Below are 1,499 nucleotides of genomic sequence, written 5' to 3' on the forward strand. Positions count from 1 at the left end.
CCTCTCACTGTCATGGCCTCTCCCGTTGCGGAGCACAGGCTCCGGACGCGCAGGCTCAGTGGCCATGGCTCACGGGCCCAGCTGCTCCGCGGCATGTGGGATCTTCCCGGACCGGGGTACGAACCCGTATCCCCTGCATCAGCAGGCGGACTCTCAACCACTGCGTCACCAGGGAAGCCCAGCAAAGCTAATTTTTAAAAAAGACTTATTAATTAATCCCAGAGTGTGGCTGGCTGGGTGTGGACAGTGAGTGAGGACCCCGGTGTCGGGGCTCTGTGTGCAGGGGCGTCCAGAGCAGAAGCCAGAGAGTGTGCAGACCTCCCCAGCTGCCCCCGTCTGGCCACGTCTCACCTTTGCCCCTGAGCCCCCAGCCAGCCCAAGTCCCCTCCCCAGGTTACCTCTATCACTGCTGAGGAACAGAAAAAAAGGTCAGGAGAACACACCAGACTCAGCAGACGCCCCTCATGCTCTCTGCTGTCACTCTCGGCGTGGCTCACACCGGGCGTGAGGTCCCCGGGGCCTTGCACCACGCCCACCTGGCCCATGTCCCTCTGAGTCCCCGCCCAGCAAGAAGTGGTGAGCTTCCATCGCCACGTGGACCGGAGGTGAGGACCCGCCTGGTGCTCCCAACGGGGAGCAGGTCGTGGTTCAGAAGACATTTGCAGCGCTGGCCTCGGTGCCCTGAGGGCACAGAGGTGGGCAGGACCCCGCAGGGCTGCTCCCTAAGCCGGACACCAACTTGTCAACGGGGAACCTGGGGCACCCCGACTCCCGCTAACCTCTCCGATTTGCACTTTCTGAGCCAGCCTCCCAGTGCCCAGGGCAATTTATGTGTATCGAGCGGAGCCTGGCGTTCTCATTAATGAGCTGTCTGAGCCCAGCGCCTTGGCCTCTACATCAGTCACCCTACCGGTCATGCGCCTGGAAAAACCAGCCATGTGCTTACTTCCCTGCATGGCCCCGGACACAAGGGTGGGCCCCGGGGAAGGTCACAGCTTTAGGATAAACCCCTGAATGTCACTGGGCAGGTCCATCCTCAAACAGAGGTGATGGCGGCTCCAGCTGGATGAAGGGCTCCCACCCCATCTCGGTCTCGGACCCGCTCGTGGGGCGCACAGGTGGAAAAGCCGAGTCCACTCCCGAGCAGCGAGGGGTGGGGGTGGGCGCTCCAAGCTTTGAGGGTGAGCCTGGGGCACACCCTTGTCAGGCTCTGAGAGGTTACAGCACCTCCCAGGCGGCGCTGATGCCCCGGGCCTCTGACCACCTGGCACGGGCCCTGGACAGGAGCCAGCAGGGGTGTCCCGCTGGGCCTGGGGCCTTAGGACACAGCAGCTCCAGGAAAACTGGATTTAGGAAGGAAGACGCAGCTGGGGCCTTGGGGACTGACAGGGTTGGAAACCTGGGCAGGGGAAGGGGACCCGCTGGTCAGTGAGCGGGAGGGGAAGGTGGAGCCCCAGGTCGTACCTGCCTCACCTGCTCGGGACCCTGATGACCTCAGC

The 1,499-nt window shown here is 63.3% G+C and overlaps 1 protein-coding gene across 1 annotated transcript in view; it reads right to left on the reverse strand.

Annotated features, from left to right (window-relative positions):
• The window catches only part of KCNG2 (potassium voltage-gated channel modifier subfamily G member 2), a 5,050-nt gene extending 4,505 nt beyond the window's left edge, over positions 1-545 (reverse strand). The window contains exon 1 of the mRNA XM_007449967.1: positions 444-545. Coding sequence (XP_007450029.1) covers positions 444-545 — 102 coding nt within the window. The remainder of the gene's footprint in view (positions 1-443) is intronic.
• Positions 546-1,499: the final 954 nt, after the last annotated feature.

This window comes from Lipotes vexillifer, unplaced genomic scaffold (assembly GCF_000442215.2).
Source record: "Lipotes vexillifer unplaced genomic scaffold, Lipotes_vexillifer_v1.1 scaffold1012, whole genome shotgun sequence".
In the NCBI taxonomy this organism is placed as follows: Eukaryota; Metazoa; Chordata; class Mammalia; order Artiodactyla; family Lipotidae; genus Lipotes; species Lipotes vexillifer.